This window comes from Mustela putorius, unplaced genomic scaffold, assembly GCF_011764305.1.
Source record: "Mustela putorius furo isolate JIRA1106 unplaced genomic scaffold, ASM1176430v1.1 tig00000224_pilon_pilon_pilon, whole genome shotgun sequence".
In the NCBI taxonomy this organism is placed as follows: Eukaryota; Metazoa; Chordata; class Mammalia; order Carnivora; family Mustelidae; genus Mustela; species Mustela putorius.
This window is the reverse complement of record NW_025421321.1, coordinates 19,927,161-19,947,765: the sequence shown is the minus strand read 5'-3', so window position 1 is coordinate 19,947,765 and position 20,605 is coordinate 19,927,161. Positions and strand designations below refer to the sequence as shown.

General features: G+C 35.4%; 1 protein-coding gene across 29 annotated transcripts in view; it reads left to right on the top strand.

Moving 5' to 3' along the window:
* The window catches only part of NRXN1 (neurexin 1), a 1,166,360-nt gene that overhangs the window by 1,098,825 nt on the left and 46,930 nt on the right, over positions 1 to 20,605 (top strand). Inside the window, exon 1 of one of the 29 annotated variants that reach the window (XM_045077830.1) lies at positions 12,507 to 12,709. The exons of the other annotated variants lie outside the window; for them this stretch is intronic. Coding sequence (XP_044933765.1) covers positions 12,677 to 12,709 — 33 coding nt within the window. The 5' untranslated portion in view covers positions 12,507 to 12,676. Of the gene's footprint in view, positions 1 to 12,506; positions 12,710 to 20,605 lie in introns of those variants that run through there. 29 annotated transcript variants of the gene reach the window in all.

Here is a 20,605-nt window from a genome sequence, read left to right as displayed (position 1 = left end):
GATGAATGTAGTGAATGAATATTACAAAAAAACTTTAGAGCACTGATTCTCAAAATATAGTCCAGGGAACTTCTATCTGTAAGACCTTTTCAGTGAAGTCAAAATGACTTTCATAATACTAAGATTTTATTTGCCATTTTCATTCTCATTTTCTCCCAAGGATACGATCGAATTTTTCAGAGATTGATTGACATGTGATTTTGTAACAGATTGAATGTAGAAAGATATTTGCTCCCAGGTATCTTCTATTAAGCACCATTTAAAGGATTTACAAAAGTGTGACACAATGCTATGCTCCTCAAAATTTTTTTAAATAGTTATTTTTTATTTTTTTTAAGACTTATTTATTTATTGAGAGTGAACAAGATTGGGGGGAGGGGCATAAGGAGAGGGAGGAGAGTCTTACACAGACTTCTCACTGAGTGTGGAGCCCAACATGGGGCTTGATTTCATGACCCAGATCAAGACCTGAGCTGAAATGAAGAGTGGGACACTTAACCAACATTGCCACCAAGGCACTCCAATAGTTATTTTTAAAATTTATGTTATTTTTACTAACATGTAATGGATTTATTTTTGTTATTTTATAATGAGTTAATATTTAACATTTATTTACTTATAATTTGTAAGAGTAAATATTCATAGATATAATCTATATAAACAGAAGATTTTTTGGAGTCATTAATGATTTTTAAGAGTGAAAAATTGGTATGTCCCAGTCAGATGTAAGATATGTTTTAAGTAATGTATTAATAATAATGGTTTAACTTCTAAGGTGAGTGAATATTTTGTTGTTGTTGTTTTAAATAATAGGCGGAGTAGAATCCAAACTGTCTGAGGTAGCTTCACACTCACTTATATTCCAGAATGCCTTTTTTAGTGAATTCTCGAAAGTATAAGGCTGTAGCAGCCTGCTGGGAATGTGCCTGGACGTGTGTCCCACCTGTGTACTCCGTTCTTCATGCTTGTCAGAGTGGGGATGAAGTTGAGGATCTTTAAGGCAGTTAAAGGCATTTATGGAAATGATGAAATGCAGTGCACACTAATGATTTCATTGGTTTTGACTGATCGAACTGGAGTCCACATACAACTGATGATTACAATAAAGCCTAGCATTTTCCAGAATGGGCAAAGTCTAGTACATAGTGAAATAAAATGTAGCATCTTTCCCAGGCTTTGTCTGAAACTGTGCATAATTTTAAAAAAAATTCTAAAAACAACATTTATCTTGCCAAAGCCTGTGGCCTTTATTAAATATAGAACACTAATTATTTTCATAGTTGAGTGAGCCATGTCAAAAATAAATTATGTAGAATCCTAGAATTGAAATAGTCCATGCAGTGCCTAGCAGCAACTTCTTCATCTTAATAGTTAATGATGATTGCTACTATTTATTGGCCATCGAATAGGTGGCAGTTTTCCTAAGTATTCTATATTATCTCAATTATACCTTATGGGAAACTTCAAAAGCTATGTATTGCCATTTCTCTCAGTTTATGGATGAAGAAGCTGTGCCCTGGGAAGGTTGAACTAACTGACTGATCTGAATCCCATAGTTAGGACATGGAACCAGACCTAAGTTCACTGCCCATGTTTTTACCCCTTTCCCTGGGGTGACATGTTACATGCATTTGATTGGCAAAAGTGATTAAGTCTCTTTATTTCATAGACTAGGACACTCCAGCATAGGGAGATTAAGTACAAAATCACAAAATAAGAAATGAAGTCTGAATCCCCTCGCTTAGTTCCTTGGATAGACACATGGAACTCAATATAACATACGGACCTAGGAGTCATCCTTTGTCCTTGAATTTTCAGAATGTTTACTATGGAATATCATTTCTGTTACATATGTAAGTTCCTGTAGTGGGGTGTGTATGTGTATGTGTATGTGTGTGTGTGTGTGTGTGCTCTTGGTGATGGACTCTTCTTTTTTCCCTCCACATTTTTTTAAATCTAGTTAGGCTGTAATACGTATTAGTTGGATTGAATGACAGTGAGTGAATGATCTACTATTTTGCTTTCCTGGGCATAAGATCTAGAAACTACCAGGTAGGAGCGAAAGCAGACCCCTCCTTCCATCTGCCATTGATTTTAATAAGAGTCTTCTGATATTATTTATTTTTCTAATGAATTATTCATAAGCACCGGTTTAGAAAAAATGTTTCTGGTGCCAGCAAAGTTGTTAGTTTGTTTTAAAATCACCAGTCTAGTTTTTACTGCTTAAACTCATTTTCTCAATTTGGCTAAATAACAAAATTCAGCAAGATCTAATGACTTTATTAGAATGAGAGCTAAAATGTGGCTCAAAATATGTGAATACTGGCCCTGGTTCTTTTTCACTTGCCAGTCACATTTCTATGCATTATATTTCTTATCTTTCAAATTTTGATTATGATATACTTTCTTTGTGTGTATTTCTTACCAGGTTTTTGTTAAGGATAAAATGAGAATGCGTATGTTGAAATTTGATGAAATTCATAAAGTGATATATAAGAATAATTACTGATTCTGTGTTATTAAGTAATTCATTATCAGGGGCTATTTTTAAATTTGTATTTTGTCTGTAGTGGGGCCATGTGCATGCCACAGCCTGCACAGGTGGTTGTTGATCCTGTTCTCTAACCCTAACATTTCATCCATAAAAAGTGCTTCATTTTGAGCTACAAGGAAACATTTTCTGACTCTGGTGTACCCAAAAGTCATTACCTAAGTATTCAAAGAGTGATTCACAACATGTCACAGAATGATGCCAACAAGGCCCCAAAAGTAGATTAGTAAAAATATAAAAACATAGACCTACAAAATAGGTAAATATAAAAAATACATAAATATTACAAAACAGAACTACAATAATACAAATGTTCTTAGGGCTGGGTGGGCCCATAATAGAATAGGTAAAAGGGACACAGGAAGAGACTTGAGCTTGTTCATCACATTTAACCATTCATTCATTCATTTGTTTCTTCAAATAATAACCATTTATTGAATGTGTAATATATGCCCAGGCCTGTGCTAGAGGCTAAGGCTCCAAAGAAGTAGTAGACAAAAGCTTAACTAACCATGGAGCTACTAATCATCTAAGAAGCAGAAAAGGAAATATGCAAACTACAACAAACACAACTATTAGATAAGTGCTAAAATTGATATTATTACAAAGTACTATGGGAACACAGTGGGAATAATGACTAATTCTGCCTAGGGGTTTTGGGAAGGCTACAGGAAAGACTAGCATTTGAGCTTGGTACAAGACAATGTGTAGGAGTTTACCCGAATTTTTTTTTTTTTTTTAAATGGGAAAAAGGCATCTCTAGATAGAAAAAACAACATGTTCACACCAGTGAAAATGTAATAGAACATAGCATGCTGGAGACAATGTGAAAATTGGAACAAGTCTTTTGAAAAGTACTTTGGCATATTGTTTCATGATCTATAAAAACACTTACATCTTTAGACCAGTAATCTCACTTATGGGAAATTATCTTATGAAAAAAAATACACAGGAAGTGAAGTGTTATTTATAATAACAGAAATACAAAATTGAGATGGATCTATTATCCAAAAAAGTACAAAATAGTCCTATAAATTATAATATACTATTTTGACTATTATTGTTAGAGTGATAGTAATGATTTTCCAAGTCAAAGTGGAAAATATATATGCCATCGTATTAAATTATAAAACAATAAAGTAGATCTTTAGTATTATAACTATTTAAAATTATGTGTGTGTACAGGAAAGAAATGGAAAAGAACATGAAATGAAATCAACAGTAACAATACCATTAAGAACAAAAAGTTTTGTAAAGGTGGTCATAGGATTATGAATGAATTTTTTTTTAATGGATTGACTTTGTTGTGGTCCTACCATTAACTAATTGAACTAATGTTTATTGACCATTTCACTTGTTCTAAAAGTATTGCTAGGTCCTCTAGCTGAAAAGATAAAGGAGGTTATCACTTATATAATAATTTTTTAAAAATTTTAAAGTAAAACACTTTTACAAAGTCCCATGACTTTGCTAAAATAATGAACTCTACCCCTTTCAAGACCAGTTGAATGCAGTCTCTTCTAGGGGGCCTTTTCAGAATCAATCCATCCCATAATTCCTAATCCCTCTCTACATTTTCCAGCCTTTTGTCCCTCAAAATGAAGCACATTGTGCTTTAGGAGTTTAACTGGATAATTTCACATGTCCAAAGCTGGTGTCACAGCGGGAGGGGGTTGGAGTGGGGATGTACATAAGGGTGTTTCTCAGAGTAAGGTTTAAAACATCCTGCTTCAAAATCATTTGGAGTTTTTGATAAGCATGCAGGTTTTCATGCTCATCCCTAGAAATTATAATTAAGTAGATCAGGGTGGGTCCAGAAAATTAACATTTTAATTTTTTTATAAGCACTCTAATTCTTAAGCATCTTAAATTTGGAAACCGTTATTATAGAGTATTGAGTCCATCTGAAATAATTTTATCAGCTTGCTGGAATTTTCTCATGTAACATTATATTTGTATGAGTGACCAGTTGAGAATTTCTCTGTTCACTGTTTCTCTTATAATGTTATGTACATTCCAAATCAGCTTTGTTTCCAGCTTAAGTTTCACAGTTTTGTTGATGGAAAATATTCACTCTTGATAAGTAAAATTGTGGGTTCTTTCAGGATTTTTAAAAATTTCAGGAAATTTTTAAAAATCAAGGTAAGGACTAGCAGTATAAATCCTAAAGAAACTAGTCTGTACATATATAGGATTGTGAAGTCATGTGTAAACTTCAGTGTAGATATCTCTTCTAAGTCATTCTTACTGCTTAAGATACCATCGTGTGGTCCATTATCGAGGAATGGAGGAAAAGGAAGAAAAGAGACTTACATTTGATAAATGTCTGGTAAGCTTTGTTCACTAAAAAGCAGAAATTTCTCACAGTCTATTAATGCACTTGAACCATCTATAAGTTTTTTATTCTTTTTTTTCCTCTGGTTCTTTTCATTCCCTCCTTCCTTCCTCCTTTCCTTTTTTTCCTTCCTTCTTTACTTCCTAACTCTTAATAGACTTGACCATGGACTATGGCTTTTTTGCTTAACACCTTTCATCAATAGGCACCAAAAATATTTGCTCACTAATGTCTGTTTGGTCAAAGCAATTTTCCTACTCACAATATCCTGAAAGAATCAGGGGCACCTGGGTAAATGAGTCGATTGAGCATCTGAGTTGTGATTTTGGGCTTGGGTTATGATCTCAGCCTTGTGAGACTGAGCCCCACATCATGCTCCACGCTCAGCGGGGAGTGCTTGAGGATTCTCTCTCTCTCTCTCTCCTCCCCCTGCTCATGTGTGCATACACATGCTCTCTCTCTCTTTCTCTTTTTCAAATAAATATATCTTTAAAAATAGAGATCATGAAAGAATCAGTTCCTTATTAGCTTTGTTCTTCAGCTCTTGAGTTTGGATCAAGTTGAACAACTAGTCATCCTTCTGTCAAAATTTTTAAAAATAAATAGTAGCCCAAAAATTTCAGGAAATTTTTAAAAATCAAGGTAAGGACTAGCAGTATAAATCCTAAAGAGACTAGTCTGAAAAGGGCATGCTTTAGCATTGTTACCCTTTGACCCCAAACTGGCCAACTTAGAAGCCTGCTGGGAGGAAAGGAATGAAGACAATTCTGTCTAGTGTGCACTCATTTCATCTTCCTGAAGCACTGTTGTGCATGAAACGGGCTGAGGATTTCTTTCTGGGTGGATTTACTGCCTTAAACAATTGAGGAAGCTTTGATGTGCTTTCTGGCAGATTCTGATCTCATAAAAGAAAATTTACCTATCTCTAGAGGTCTAGAGAACCATCCTAAGAAAACCCCTCTCAGTCCAAATGGATTTTAGGATATATGAAAGGGGCCTGCCTGGATTTCTGCATATTCATGGTTTCTAATTGCAGGAGTGTGATAGGGACTGAGACAGCCAAGAGCCAAATCTGTCTGAGGCCGTAAAAGAATCATCCTGTTCTTCAAAATGTTACTAGTTGCATATTTCTTCTAGGCACATCAGTCTTTCTTGCTGAAAAATATAGTCATCTAAAATATTCTTTTACATTGTGAAGTCCATTTTGGGAAACTGTCTCCTAATGAATGTCTCTAAAGCACCTGTATTTTTTATTTTCTACTACAGTGCAGCTTTCTGTTCAAGTTTCTCTCTTGGTAGACCCTACTACAACACTTTTTAAATTTCATCCTTTACCAAAACAAAACAACAATAACAACAAAACTTCCTCTTTCCATTCATTAGAAATCCTGTTGACCTGGCTTTTCTTGGAAAAGAATTCTGAATTTGAAACTCTAAGATGACCCTGAGGTTCTTAAATTATGGAGGTAGGAGGCTTATTTACAATTTGAATTTCAGAATCCATCTAATTCAGAGACAGAACCATTTTCCCGAGAAGGGCCCAGAAAGCTGGATATTTAACAAATTTCTTTCTTGGTTCTAATGCTTACTAAACCTACAGAACAACTGTGGAGCTTAAGGAGTAATTCTGCTTTGGAAAGAAGATTTGTTGTATAGTCAGTGGACTTTCAATTGCTAGCTTCATGGGTATAAATGTTATTTAATCCCTCTGAAACTCAATTTCTCTTATTTTTCTAATTTTTAAAGATTTTATGTATTTATTTATTTATTTGACAGAGAGAGTGTATATGTGTCCTCGGTGTACACGAGTGGGGTGTGGGGGAGAGGGAGAGGGAGAAGTAGACTCCCTGTTATGCAGGAGACCAGATGCAGCTAGATCCCATGAACCTAAGATCATGACCTAAGCCAAAGTTAGATGCTTAATGTGAGCCCAAATCAGATGTTTAACCCACTGAACCACTCAGGCACCCCTCAATCTTTTATTTTTATTTTTTAAAAACATTTTATTTATTTATTTATTTGACAGAGAGAGAGAGAGAGATCACAGTAAACAGAGTGGCAGGCAGAGGGAGAAGGAGAAACAGGCTCTCTGCTAAGCAGGGAGCCTGACTTGGGGCTCAATCCCAGAACCCTGGGATCTTGACCTGAGCCAAAGGTTGATGCTTAACTGACTGAGCCACTCAGGTGTCCCTCTTTTATTTTTAGTATTGGTGTAATAACTTTTAGAGTAGAGTGTTATCAAAAAGACCATATGAGGCATTTTTTTGTGTGTTTTTACTTTTTTAAAAAGCATATGTACCTAGAGAAATAATCAATGTAAAAAACAAACCCATAAGATTAGAGAAGCAGAAAAAATATAAGATTTAGAATATACAGATTTTTTTAGAAATTAATTCACATCCTACATTTGATATGTACTTGCAAATATTAAATTAATAATTAACAGAAATTTAATGATGCTCCATGGCATCAAACTAGGACTACCATTATAGGGAGAAAAAGCAAAGACAATAAAAATTTTAAACCAAGATAATCTACTATGGTTTTCTACCATTTCTATTTTTCCCCTTTTCTTAAAAAATGTAAATGATCCAAAATATCTCCCCACATATATTCTCTCACAACTAGAGTGTACTTCCTGACATATGTCTTTTAAAAGTCATCCAGGCATCCTGCTTCTCATTCATCATGACTGGTGGTGCAAATACAGACAAGAGAATTTACATTAAAAACAGTCTTCAGCAGACATGCATATTTTTCTGAAGGAGACTCAAAACTTCTTTTGTGTTTCATATCCTGTAAATGCTCATTGGACGATGGTACTCTTTCTTAGATAATCAAGGCTTTCAGTGCCTTAATCCAGCATCACTGGGGCAAAGAGGAGTCTTTGAAGCCAGCCTTTGTCTTTTACTTGACATCATTTTCCCCTTCCTCTAAGTCTTACTCTGGTTGATAATCATGGTGATTTTTTAAAGTATCTTGAAACTTGCCAATGTCATGTTCACCCATTGACTAGATTGGGAAGAATTCCACTGTCACTTAATTCAAGCTAAATTATTTAATTTCTCTGTATCGAAATCTTTCATCTCTAAAATGAAGGAGTTGAACTATGCAAGCCGTGAAGCTTCTTGGAGTTGTAAAGATCTTTCTAAAGAGAATTATGACATGCAGTGTTCATTCACACCACACAGTATGTAATTATATGGGTAGATCTGTGGCGCTTTTACCTGATCTCTTTCCTTCCTCTCTCTTTCTCTCCCTCCCCCCTCCTTCTCTCTGTCTTTGCCTCCTTCTATCTCTCTCCCCCTCCCCCCCTTCTGTCTCTCCTTCCTTCCCTCTCTAGCTTCTCCCCGCCTTCCCCTCTCTCTTTACTGTTTTCCTGCAACATTTTTCACATCAGAAAGAGCATTAATTTGACCTAAAATTCCCCCGTGTCCTAGTAATCCAGGTGGCTGTGTGTCTCAGCTCTGTTACACTGACCCTGGATACCATAGGCTTGACCAAGTATGGAAATTGGCCTGACAGGAGTCACAGCGGGAAAGCGCCTGAAGCTGTCCTGAGAACACTGTTCCCAGAAATGTTGTCTATGGATGGAAAGACTGGCTGCAGACATGGTTTCTAGGGGGATGCAGTGGCTGTCTGCCTCTTCTGCACACTATGATGTGGAATGGTCCAAAACAGCGTTTGTTCGCTTGCTTGTTTACAGGTACACCTTTGTGGACTCTTAAGCAACTACAACTGTAAATAGCCTTAGAAGTATAACGAGGGTCGTGAAAGCCCCCTCCCCTTCATATATTCTCCAAATAGCCCTTTTGTAGTCCCTGTAAATACTACCTTTTCTGGCCACATCTGTAAAAATCCAAACATAAGGAGGAATAAGGGCCCCAAGTCTTTTTGTATTGTTAATTTCAGTGAGATTAATTTCTCAAATCTTTTATTTAAATTAAAGACAAAACTAAGAGGGGTGGCTAGGTGGCTCAGTTGGTTATGCATCAGACTCTTGATTTTGATTCAGGTCCTGATCTCAGGGTTATGAGACCCAGCCCCCCCCCCCCACCTCAGGCTCTCCACTCAGTGAGCGGTGTGCTTCTCTCCTCCTCCCTCTCCCTGCTCCTGGGCACATGCTCTTTCTCTTCAATCAATCAATTAATCAATCAACCAATCAATCTTTAAAAAACAACAATGACAACAGCTATGAAAAGTGGATCATTTGACCTGTCTGCAGCATTTGAACAAGACCCTAATGTCTTTGCTACCGTAGGCTTTTTACATGGGCTTGTAGGTCACCGCTTTAGGAGTCTTTCTCTTACCCTCTCTACCTCATTGGCTTTTTCTTCCTCTTTTCCAAGATTTCTTACTTTTGAAGGAATCCAGGGCCCGGTTCTCAGTCTGCCTCTCTTCTCCCCTTAAACTTTCTTCCTTGCCACTTTGCAATATACATCCCATAGTACAGAGTACTGCTTGTTTTCAACCTCTTTATAAGTAAGGTAGAAGAGCATAGTATTTAGTACATGTTTCTCCATCTCACTGTCGACATTTCACGCCAGGTGAGTCTTTGTCTTAGGGGCTGTCCTGTGCATTACAGGATGATTTAACAGTATTCTTGGCCATACCTACTAGATGCTAGTAGCATCTCCCCAGGTGTGAGAACTAGAACTATTTTTGAGCATTGTCAAATGTCCCCTTGGGGACAAAATAACCCCCCATAAACCACTGGTTTAGGATAACTTTGTATAAAACACAAAAATCCTTTAAATGTGCAAATTATTATCCTTTGACTGAATTTAACCAATTCAATATTTTTTTAATGTTTATATCTCTTAAAATCCTAGGACTCTGAACAACAGCCACAAGAGCGTGAACAGTAGAATCTATAAGACAAGTTCTGTCTCCTGGATAAAATACGCTTATGCCAAGTAGGAAACACAAGAAAGTGATTTTTGTTTTGTCTTTAGGCCTACACCATTATTGGTTAAAAAAAACCAAAAAAACAAAAAAACATGCACATTATCTTGCCTTTCAAGCAGCAGTAAACAATATCCTAAATTAAGATTCGTGGTTGACTCTGCCACTTCTTGCTAATTGCATCCTGCTGAGAAAACTAAGGCTTGGAGGGGTTAATTTGCCCAAAGCTCTGCTAATTAGCCAAATCGTTTACTTCTCAGTTCTTACCTCTAAGAATCAGAGATAATTTAGGTGAATTGTCACTACAAATTGTAAAACTCCTGTAAGTTAACACCTGTAAGTTTTTATTATTGTAGGCATTCAGAGAGGAAAGAAGTAGAAGACGAAAAAATATGGTTTGTGGAGGTCTTCATCTCACATTGCCAAACCTGTCTCTGGCAGCTCCTTTTTGCCCACTCCTGCCTGTGTTCTTAATGAACACATGTTCTCAACATTTTTGGTCCGGTATCTAGCAGTCATTAAGTTAAACAATCATAATAATTTAGTTAATTTTAAATTAGGAAATACCTAGACTTAATGAAACACATATAAAATGGGCTAATGAAACCATGTCTCAGTCCCACCTTTGACCTCAGCTTTGCTCCCCAGATATAACCACTGTTAACTGATATTTCATGTCTTTTTGGAAATTTCCTCTGCACATGCAACTGTGTATTTACACATGTAAACATGTGTGTATGTTTAGTGTATATACAGACTTCAAACAATTTAAAAATTGCACCTTTTCTGTTTAAATAGCATTACATCTTAGAGGTCTCTTCAATCAGCACATTTGAATTTACCACATTGTATTCTACAGCTGCAAAGTATCTCTGTGGTAAGACTGTACCATAATTTATCTGATCAGTTTTATTATGGATGACTAAATAGTTTCTACTTTTTGGCTATTACAGTATTACAATGTGTAGGTTTGGTGATGTTTTATTATTATTGCTTTCTTTTTGATGAGAAGTGTTCTGGACCTTAATTTTTTTTCCTTTAAAAAAGTAAAGTTTGATTGTTGAGGATTATGTTATTATTGAATAAATAAATAGAATGAACACAAAACAATATGTATTTTAAAAATTTGAAAAATGCTTTATTAGTTCCTGAGAGTCAACAGAGCAGAAAGAAGTTTGCAGAAAACTTGGCAGGGTCAGTGTTTTAAGAATGTGTTTACAAATAGTTCCCAAGGTGAGATGAACTTTGGAATTTCAGCATTCTAAAGCTCACTGACAATTTACTGATGAGGGCACATCTATCAGTATCTATTCTCGTCTATTTTTTGTTTGTTTGTTTGTTTGTTTAAGTAGTGTTGGGTCACTCTACAATAAAGTTAATCTTTGAAAATGCATGGGTATAATTGAAACTGGGCAATGAAAAATGATAAAGAGAGGTGCCCTAGTACTCTTTCTGTTGTTCCTGAAGATTGTTCACTGTTTCTTTTGAGCTTCTTTTATTTTTTTTTTTAATCTCCATCATATTGCCATTTGAAAAACACTGTAGTCTCATCACTTATAACCTTACCTGTCAGACTGGATACAAACATCTCAGTTACCTTAAAGAACTATGCAACATGTTGGTTATTATACAGTGATCAATGGAAGCAGATGTATTAGGGGATATGATTCCATATGGTATTCCAGATGTGGAGCCTTTGCTTCTGAAAGAATTATTTCAAATTTAAAAGGAAAGACAGGGGCGCCTGGGTGGCTCAGTGGGTTAGAGCCTCTGCTTTCGGCTTAGGTCATGATCCCAGGGTTCTGGGATCGAGCCCGGCATCGGGCTCTCTGCTCAGCAGGGAGCCTGCTTTCCTTCCTCTCTTTCTGCCTGCCTCTCTGTCTACCTGTGATCTCTGTCTGTCAAATAAATTTAAAAAAAAAAATTTTTAAATAAATAAATAAAAGGAAAGACAAAAAATAAGTCCCTATTTCCATCACTGTATAACACATTTGTTGTTCAGGCTTTAGGAAATGAGATGTATATCCTTTGGTGCTTGTTTGATTTTTTATTTTTAATGATTGATAAAATGGTATACTTATTGGGATTTAAATTGTCTTTAAAGAGGAGCAGTTCTAATTGGCAGAAAAGCATAATAATGCACTTCTTACTGTTGCATAATTGCCTTTACAAAATCATCCCATTAAAAACACTCATTATAAACTTGGCATTCAAAAAAAAAAAAGTCACTCGTTAACTTGGAAATAAAATTATAATTACAATTAAAAAGCTTTGCGGCGATTCTGTAGGGTTGCATGCTAATTGCACAATATAAGCTTCTAATTTAATATTAGATGAAAACATAATAATTATCTGAAGGGATGCACATAAGAGATTAAGGGTCGAGGTGTTAAAAAAAAGTTTCCCTTCTGTTGTGTGATCACAATGGATTAGAAAGTAATAGAGAATTCCCTGTGCATGAAAATAGCTCTTTATTTGGGTCGGACTTAGAGCGATGTCCCTTCTTTAATGCAGTCACAGCCAGGGAGCAAATTCAACAGCAGCGATGCCTAGACTTTTTGAGCTGGGCGCGGGCTGGGCTGTGTACCAACAGCCTCGTCAACTGCAGACGGAACTGCAGCATCTCTTCCTGCAGTAGCGAGTCAGCCATTGGCTCCTCGGTGACACGTGACTGATAGAGCCTTTTCTGTGTCTTTTCTCGCCCATCTGTGTGCAGGGCACTGATAGGCCAGGCTGATGCGCAGGCAATTTATCATCTTGATCTCCCACTGAGTCAGGGAGCTCTCCTGTCACCAGTATTGATTTCAGAGGATGGACTAAATTTCCTAGGATTTCCATTAAGAATTAAGAAAAAAGCTCTAAGCACGCAGGGTAGCCAGACAGACATGGATATGAGATGGCACTGTGAAAACTCGCAGGTAGCTTCTTCTCTCACAGCCGGTGCTCAGCACAGCTTAGAACTGCAGCATGCAGGGTTTAAGATACCAGAAGCCTAAGAACAATAATAATGAAAATAAGAATAAACTCTTTTGCTTAAACTAATTTTAAGATTTATGTTACAATATTTATTTTTGGAGATTGCATGTGAAATTTATGCACGCTCTGTATGAAATGTAGAAAGGTTGCTTTAATTTTTTGATGTCCTTAAACCCTGAGCATGGTTGCTTCTAGTTTTGTTTGCTGCTTTTTGTGAGCTTCAGAGGTTTTTTAGCATGCTTGTGGCAAAAACAACCAAGAACTGTGTGTGTGTGTGTATACATATATATATGTATATGTATATATATATGTGTGTGTGTGTGTGTGTGTGTGTGTGTACGTAGTAAGTTGGTTCAAGTAAAAGCATGAATAAAAGCTGCTTTCAATACTTGCAAGACTGCTTATTATTGTTAATGACTTGGTGATAATTTTTCCTAAATATGATTAGATTCTGACCATGCATGCTTTTGCGGCAGAGTGGGCTTTTGTGGAGAATTTGCAAAGCTGGAATGCCTGAATTAAATGTATGTTTGGTACAACAGAAAATGTATTAGTGGTCAACGATTAAACCTGATTAACTAATGGAAATATTTCACGATGGTAAGATTTAAATAACATTTACTTACACTAATTACTTCTGCTTTCTGAATAAAATGCATGTCTGGGATTAATGAAAGTTGATATTTTTGAAATATAATTTTGATTACTTCCAAGATAGTAAGATTTTAATTTTTAAAAGTGCATCGAGGTGAAAGAATTTTGAAACATATGTTTTTGTAATGTTAGCCTAGGAAAGGATTCTACAACTGCTGTTTGTGTATGTGAGAGATTATGTGCATGTTCGTGTGTGTGTGAATTCTTTGGGGGATTGTTTGATACCCTCCTAGCTAAGTCCTTATTCTCGTGAAGAGGGGAAGAGCCTTGGCATTCAAGTATTTCCTAGGCCCCTGGGAATTAGAGCCAGCAGAAGCAAGAGTATGGCCAGATGGGATTGGCATGCTTGGCAGTGAGTGGAGACAATAGGTGGGGGCAGAGCAGATGGAGAACAGAAGGGATTGCACATCAGAAAAGGGGCGCTGGGAGGGGAAGAGTCCTCTTGATAGTGAAGAAAGCCTGCCCTTTCTTTTCAAGGGAACTCCTGATTGTATCTTCCTTTAATTATGAGATGGAATGTCATGTCTGTTGTAACAAATATTTTCCATCAAACTAGGTAGCCCCTGCTTCACAGAGTAGGGAAGAAATCTCATGAATAGAGAAGTTGCTTTACCAGATTATAAATGGTGTGTTTTCTGTTTGGGGTTGTTTGTAATCTTTTTCTCTTTGCCCTGTAAAGGAAAAGTGGGAACAAAATTAAAATTAAGCTATTATATTATTTGAGTTGTTGGTATAAATATAAATGTGGCAGTAACTACTAAACTTATATACCAGACCTTAGATGATTCAAGCATCTGTGGGGTTTGCTAACTTTTTCCCTAAGTTAAGCTTTCAGTTCTGAAAATATTAAGAGCCCATGCTGACTAATCTACTATTATTTTGCTTCCGGCTTATAAATAGATGTTCGTTTCTAGAATAACTTTGCATGGCTTATTTAAGTATTTGTTGATTTTTATGATGGAGCTTGGAAGTTTTACCAATGCCCAGTTCAAATTCTAAAATGAAATTATTCTCTCAGAATCCTCTATCAAGCTTTCTGTCACCCACCTGCCCAGAGAACTGGGCACAGTCTTTACTCAGAATGGCCATAGGACTGGGGGAAAAATGAAAATCAATTTACTTTTGAATTCTGTAAATTTAATAGTTCTTCCAAAATTTTAAGGTGAACTTAGACACTGTTTCCAGTCCTGAGTACAAATGAATTTGACCAAAATCACCCTGCCAAAATCTACCAATAAAATACAAATTTTAAAAGTTTAAATATACATCTTCTGATCCATGAGTCACCTATAGCTCACTTAATCATGCCATTGGTGGACCTTGGATATGGAGAGAATTTCCACTTATGAAGGAGATTTTGCCATGTTGCATGTAGAGACATGTAACTTACCTTTTCAACCTTGGCTTGACAAAGAACTATGACCTAGATCAGAGAATGAAGCCTTCACCTTTGACATTTTGAGGTATTTAAGATCGTTTACTCAGATCATTGATACTAATTTCCCCATAGTTGAATAATTAAGCCAGTTTCTCATACTTTAATGCAGTCATTTTCTTCTTTGCCCTTTTCTTAGAAATTAATGAAAGAGTCTGCAAACAGCAGAACATTCTTCACTTGGCAAATTCCATCTAATGTTTTCAGGAAGAAAGAGTGCCTGCAGACAGAACTTTGGACAGATTTTTATAATTTGGAGGTTTGACAGGTGTTCCTTAAGTAAGATGACCCATTGAGAAAGAATAAACACTTTCACTGACTTAGCACAATCAAGGTTGCCTAATAGACTGAAAGCCACATTCTCCTTCCAGGCAAAATGGGATGAAACTAGGAGAGTACTGAAGTGGTATTAAATGGCCAGTCAAAACTGCATTTGGACTCCACTGCCAAACAAATTTCTCACCAAGACATTAAGCAGGGAAACACTTACATATTTACATAGTAATTAGTGATGTAGCATTGCATATTAAGGATGTTTGGGGTAGTTATGATGAAATGTTACTGTCTGTGTGCCTTCCATATGCTCCTTTAATTTACGAAATGTGCTCATCCCACAGCATCTGGGTGCATTTATAAACTACAAGTGCAATCAATTAACTATATGATGGCTGCAGTAGGCAGAGTGCTAATTGATGGGAAAAGCCCTCTTGGCTTACACTTTTCAGTTTCCAAATGGAGGAAGAAAACATGTAGCCAGGGACTTTCAACCTTTGTCTATATTAAGTTTAAATGTTTTGAGAACTAAGCTTACACTCTGCCCATTTGGAAAATAATTCACTTGAAACAAAATTTCTTCCCAGTCAAAATTAGTGTTCTTAATTCCAGTATTAATGAGAACTAGGAAAATGCATAGGTGAATAGTGTTAGTAGATGTTTACTTTCACTTGGACCAAGTGGTACATTTTATTATTCAGTCTTCTCTTTCATTTCCCATTTTCTCTCCTTCCCATTTTTTGTTTCTCTGCAGTTTTACCTGTCATTTGTGGATTCAAATGCAATTTGCTCCAGATCTCAGTTTTACTAAACAATAAGCTATGTATAAACTCAGCAAAGTATAATGACACCAAGTTCTGCTTTATACATTTTTGTGTATATTTAGGCTTTCAATTTCTTTGACTTCTACTAAACGTTACCATATTGACCTGGGAAGATTGTTTTTACTTTCTGACACCTTATGTACATTTACTTGACAACTGATATTTGAATCTTCTGAAGACTCCCTTCCCTCATCACCTTGGCACAAAGAATGGAGCCATGCACAGTAATATCTAGTAGAAAAGCAATTTTGAGTATATCCACTAACACTGTTCCTTATAAGAGAAAGTTATAAACCCATGGGTATCTCTAGTTTCCCTTCACACATTAAGCCAGTATGAGTCCAAACTGCATAATAACCAGGGCAAAGCAAAAAAGATATGAGATGTTTTCTGTTGGGGGTCATAAATTATGAGTGATTATCACTATACATTGCCATGTCCTCCTCAAAGTTTTACTTTCATCTGATTTCACTTGATTAAGCATTTGTAACTATCTCAGAACTGTTTTACAAAATCAGTTACATATTTTTGTTTTCATTGTTGTGTGATGTATACATATATATGTATGTGTGTATATAAAATTTTAATTCAGTCTTTCAAATTCCAGTATAGTTAACGTACAGGGTTATACTAGTTTAAGGTGTACAATTCAGTGATTCAACAATACTAAATATTACTCAGTGCTCATCGTGATAGGTGTACTCCTAATCCCTTTCACCTATTCCACTCATTCCACTGCCTACCTCCCCTCGGACCACCACCAGTTTGTTCTATATTTAAGAGTCTGTTTTTGGTTTGTCTCTTTTTTCTTTGTTCATTTGTTTTGTTTCTTAATTTCCACATATGAATGAATTCATATGGTATTTGTCTTTCTTTAACTTATTTCACTTAGCATTATAATCTTTAGATTTGTCCACATTATTACAAATGATAATTTCTTTTTTATGGCTGAGTAATATTCCATTGTAGGTATATTTGCATGTATGTATATATATGTTGTGTGTATATATATGTTTGCGTTGTGAATATATATATATGTATGTATATGTGTGTGTGTGTGTATTCTGCCTGTGAAGCCACAGTATAATTATTTTCTTGATAATAGAAAGAATCAAATACTTTTCTTATTCTTTTCCCACAACTATAATACAGTGGTAAGAATGACTTGAATGTTATCATAAGAGACCAAAAGAAATTAGTCTTTCAAAGATATCTGTATGTTCTCATCTTTGTTTCCACTGCTTTTTTTTTTTTTTTAAGAACACAATGAGTTTTGTAGGATACCACAATCTTGATTCTCAGCATATGTCAGACTTTTGACCAAAAATATCATATAAGTTCACAGCCTAAATATATTGGTAACTTCATAGATAAAGTGGGGGCTTAATGCTATGGGAAAATGCTTCACCTATCTGATCTTTACACATTTTTCAGATTGAAAAAACTGCTAGAGCTTCAAAGACAATGCCTTCCCAATCAATTGTACAGTGAAATAAATTTGCTTATGCTGAAAAATACTCATTTTATATACAAAAAATAGATTACATATGCAAATACTATGTATATATAATAAAGTATGTATTATATAAATATATATAACTCAAACTATCTTGTGACTTCAAAATATTACTATTTTATTGTCAAATCAGTATTACATGGGAGTTTTCTTTTTAAAAGCTCCTTATTTTGGAGTTGCATGGGTATAGCCTTAGGTGTCAATTCTCAATTACTCATGTGTTAACTGTCTGGATAATGGGTCACCTTGCATGACTAGATCTGCTTTCTACACCATTTACCCTCCCAGTGACTTAAAAATCATTCTTTTCAATTACATATCATGACTTTGCTTAATTAGCACAACTAGATTTGAGGGGATCTATTCATTGGCTTTCTAGTAGGACTACAAGATTTTCAGAGTTAAATGTACTATGTTTCTGTATAAAAACACTGCTAAATATTTAGCTGCTAAGTAAGTGATTTAAAAGATACATCTAACAAACTAGAAATTCCAGGAAGAACAACTACCCCGCGATTTGTCAGCAGTTTTCTTAGGAAGTGTATTGTCTCTTTCCAGAATATTGACAATTATATAAGCAATTATCTCAGTGGTTTTCATACATTTGATAGTTAAGATCTGTTAAGGTATCTATTGGTTGATTGATCTGTACCAAACTCCTAGTGATGGGTGCCTCAGAGGAAAATAAGATTATCTCTTGCCTTGAAAGTCCAGTTGAACAGTCAGGACAAACACATAAAACTAGAGTACCGAAGGCTGAACTGTTTTACCCTGTAGTATCCATGGATGAACACATATTTGCTACACATCTGCCATATACTTCATGGTAGTTTGGAGAAAGGAGAGGTCACTATGGGTTAAGCAGGTGCATGGATGTTATTCTGCTCTATGTTCCTTGTGTTTGTTTAAGCAACCCTAGTTATACAGTCACAAAATAAAATAACACAAAATCAGATCACATTAGGAAGCGACAAACCCCATCACACCAGTATCAGCCTCTGAAGTGCTGTAGGACACCAAGGATGTTCAAACAGGAAGCAAAGTTCCAAGTAGCTTGCTCAAAATCACTCAAGGTGGCTGTTTCCTGTTCTACATGTTCTCAGGACAGCATATTGATTTCTTAAAAGCCAGTCTTTAGGTTTTGTGAGTAATAAAAGTAAATGCAAAATATGTACAACACTTTTGATTTAAAAATCACCTACATATTTGGTTTTCATTCTCTTTATTCATTAAAAGCAGCCCTCACTGCTAAACATTTTCCTTTATAGTGTAAGAAATTGGTTTTCTTTTACTGATGAGATGATTTGAAGTATTGAGTCATTTTTCCAGTAGTAAATTAGACACTTTAGAGTAAGTATAACTATGTCAGGCTACATGTGTGTTTGTAATTTGAGTGTGTTTGTAAATCGAGTGTGTTTGTAAATTACTCCAGCAGTAATTTTCAATCTGCCTGATTCTCCTTCCATTTCTTTGATTCTACTTTCTTTTTGAATGATACCCACTCTAAAGAAAGTAGAATGGAGATGGTATAGGAAGAAAGCCAGGGCTTAGCCTTGAGTGAAACAGTTTTGAATAGTGATAATTACATGAACAGTCTAGTTGTGTTATTGAAATGGTTATCAATACTATTGTTTCCTCAGTAAGTGGTTTAAAATACAGTGAATAATTATGGGAAACTTCATGGACCAGTCATGAGTCCTGATTGAAATGATACATAGGTGCAAACTCTCAAATTGAATACTTCTTGATTACTTTTCGAAATCTCAAGCTAGATATGGTAAGCTTAGGTCAGTGTTTGAAGGCATCCATGCAACAAGGGCTTCCTAGATTCTTGACTTTGTGGTTTCACACATAGCCCATGAAATTTCAACTGAGCAGATGGTATCATTTTAAACAGAAGGCTCGTGATGCAATAACAAAGTAAATACTGATTTTAGCCCCTCTCTCTCCCTTTCTCTCGCTCTCTCTACCTAGCAATTCCCCTAAATGATGCTCAATTCTTTGTAGTACTTTAGGAAGAAAGACAAAGTTCTAAAATGATAAGATGCAGTAGAAAAGTAGATGTTTTGCTTATTACAGTGTAAGGACATTTCCAAAGACATGTCATACAAGTGAGGATAATACATGCTTTGTTTCTATAAATATTACAAAGAGGAGTGGGATTTACAGGTTACTTTGTTGTGGTTGTGGCAATTATTTTTTTTTCCTTTATGAATGTATCTGCATCTTTTTAAAGAGAATTATTTTATAAATACCACTTTGGCCAACTCATATGTAATATATAAGATTTGATCAGATTAGTATGCATCTTTTATGTTTAGGTTTTTAAATAAGAGCTCTGATTTAAATACATAGAAATACTGCAATCAGAGTTCAGTCTTCATCCAGCCTACCCTAATATTAATGTTTTATTTAAGCATTTTTATTTGCCAGTGCTAAAAAATTAACATTCATTCAGTATGCTCTTGGAGAAGTGATTTTTTTTTTTTTTTTTTTTTTTTTTTTTTACATTTCTGGCAATGAATGTCATCAGACTATATTTGGAAAATTTCAACATTTGAATCCCATCAATACCTAAGAGAATCCTTTTCACTGAACCACCCAGAATTTCTACTTTGAAACGTTCATTCAAGTATTTTAGGAGGAAAGACAGTTAACAGAAATATAGTCCTTTTTGTTTATATCTATTTTTTCTTTACACCCTTATATATGTCGGTTTTATTTTGAAGTTAGTCTAAGATTCTCTTTTTTGTTTCCATGGGAAATTTATGCCATTTTCAGCCTAGACTAAACTTTAGACCTTTACAGCCACCCTCAGTTTGCCTCATTCAACACACCCCATCATGAATGAGTTATTTGAGGGGCTTATCTAATCTTAAAACATTTTCTTTTAATGGACATATGTAAAGAGACCGAACTGGAGAAATTTTTACTGCTATTGGTGAGATGAAGACCATCTACTTAATTTTCTGGTACTTGACTTCCCCATTTATAAGGTGAGGGCTTTGTAGCTCTAATACATTATGATTTTGGAGTATGGATAAATGTGAATTTCCTTTAGAGGAAAAGTTTTCAAAGACAAGTCGTCTTAAAACATGCACTGCTTTTCATTTTGTTGAATCATCCCCCTGAAATT